We start from the raw sequence: 1095 nt of genomic DNA, 5'->3' as shown, positions 1-1095 counted from the left end.
TAATATTTTATTATTCACTGTTGATGCCCACAGTAAGTTTGATGATAAGAAATTAATTTGCTGTTTCACAGAGTTCAATGTGTCCGATGCATCAAGCTGATAGTTGATAACAGAGAAAACTCTATTACGGTCCGTTATTGAATATTGTTTTTTTTTAAATATAAATACAAATATATTTTGATGTTACAGGGAAGAGAATGGCGGAAACTGTCCTTGAACTAGCCCTTATTAAACTACTACAGAAATACAGGTTCACATCATGTGATAAATCATCCGCACCACTGAAGCTCTCCCCAAGATCTTTCTTTACGTCAGCGGAAGGAGGGATATGGTTGAAAGTTGAAAAAATTAGATCGTAAATACGAAATAATTTTTATAATATAGTTTTTAGTAGCATTTTGAATTCTTGATGAGATCTACTTATCTTTTAAATAATTTTCTAATTAAATTGAGTTACGGAAGCAGAAATATGTTTCACCATTAAAAATTTGAACTAGACAAGGAAGAATCTTTTAACTAAAAACCTTACAGACCTCATCTCTCTCTCTCTCTCTCTCTCTCTCTCTCTCTCTCTCTCGCTGTACTATCCCAGCACTTGCTTATAGATGTCTAACATGGTCTCTGACTAAGAATTTAGAGAGGTAGATTAACGTCTATTAACAAAGAATGGAACGTATAATGCTTGGAGTCTCTCTAAAGGATAAAGTTAGCTCGGTGGAATTAAGAAAAGAAACCATGGTTACCGACCCAATAATCTACGGTAGAAAACTTAGGTGGACCTGGGCAGGCCATCTCGTGAGAAAATCCGAAACAGCTGGGCGAGACGAGCTGCAGAGTGGATCCCCTGGACAGGAAGAGACGAAGGAGACGACAACGCAAGCGCTGGGCCGACGAAATAACAAAAAAGTGCGGCGGTTCATTATGTATGAGGCACGTTCAAGATAGCGAATTGTGGAAAACTAAATACCAGCAACTACGGTTTTAAGATTCGACGAGTCTCTGCTAAAAAGACTGTAATCTCCCACACGAGAAGGTGTGAACATGTTTTACGTATATATATTTTTCCTAAGAATGATTTATTTTTTTATTCACATA

At 36.8% G+C, this 1095-nt stretch overlaps 1 protein-coding gene across 2 annotated transcripts in view; it reads left to right on the top strand.

Annotated features, from left to right (window-relative positions):
* The window catches only part of LOC106682491 (cytochrome P450 6k1), a 35166-nt gene extending 34665 nt beyond the window's left edge, over positions 1 to 501 (top strand). For both annotated transcript variants that reach the window (XM_067047503.1, XM_014423375.2), the window contains one exon: positions 190 to 501. In XM_067047503.1, coding sequence (XP_066903604.1) covers positions 190 to 359 — 170 coding nt within the window. In that variant the 3' untranslated portion in view covers positions 360 to 501. The remainder of the gene's footprint in view (positions 1 to 189) is intronic.
* Positions 502 to 1095: the final 594 nt, after the last annotated feature.

Source organism: Halyomorpha halys, unplaced genomic scaffold (assembly GCF_000696795.3).
Source record: "Halyomorpha halys isolate HHAL.00 unplaced genomic scaffold, Hhal_1.1 Scaffold418.1, whole genome shotgun sequence".
In the NCBI taxonomy this organism is placed as follows: Eukaryota; Metazoa; Arthropoda; class Insecta; order Hemiptera; family Pentatomidae; genus Halyomorpha; species Halyomorpha halys.
Note: the sequence above shows the minus strand (reverse complement) of the source record. Positions and strands in the feature narration are given on the sequence as shown.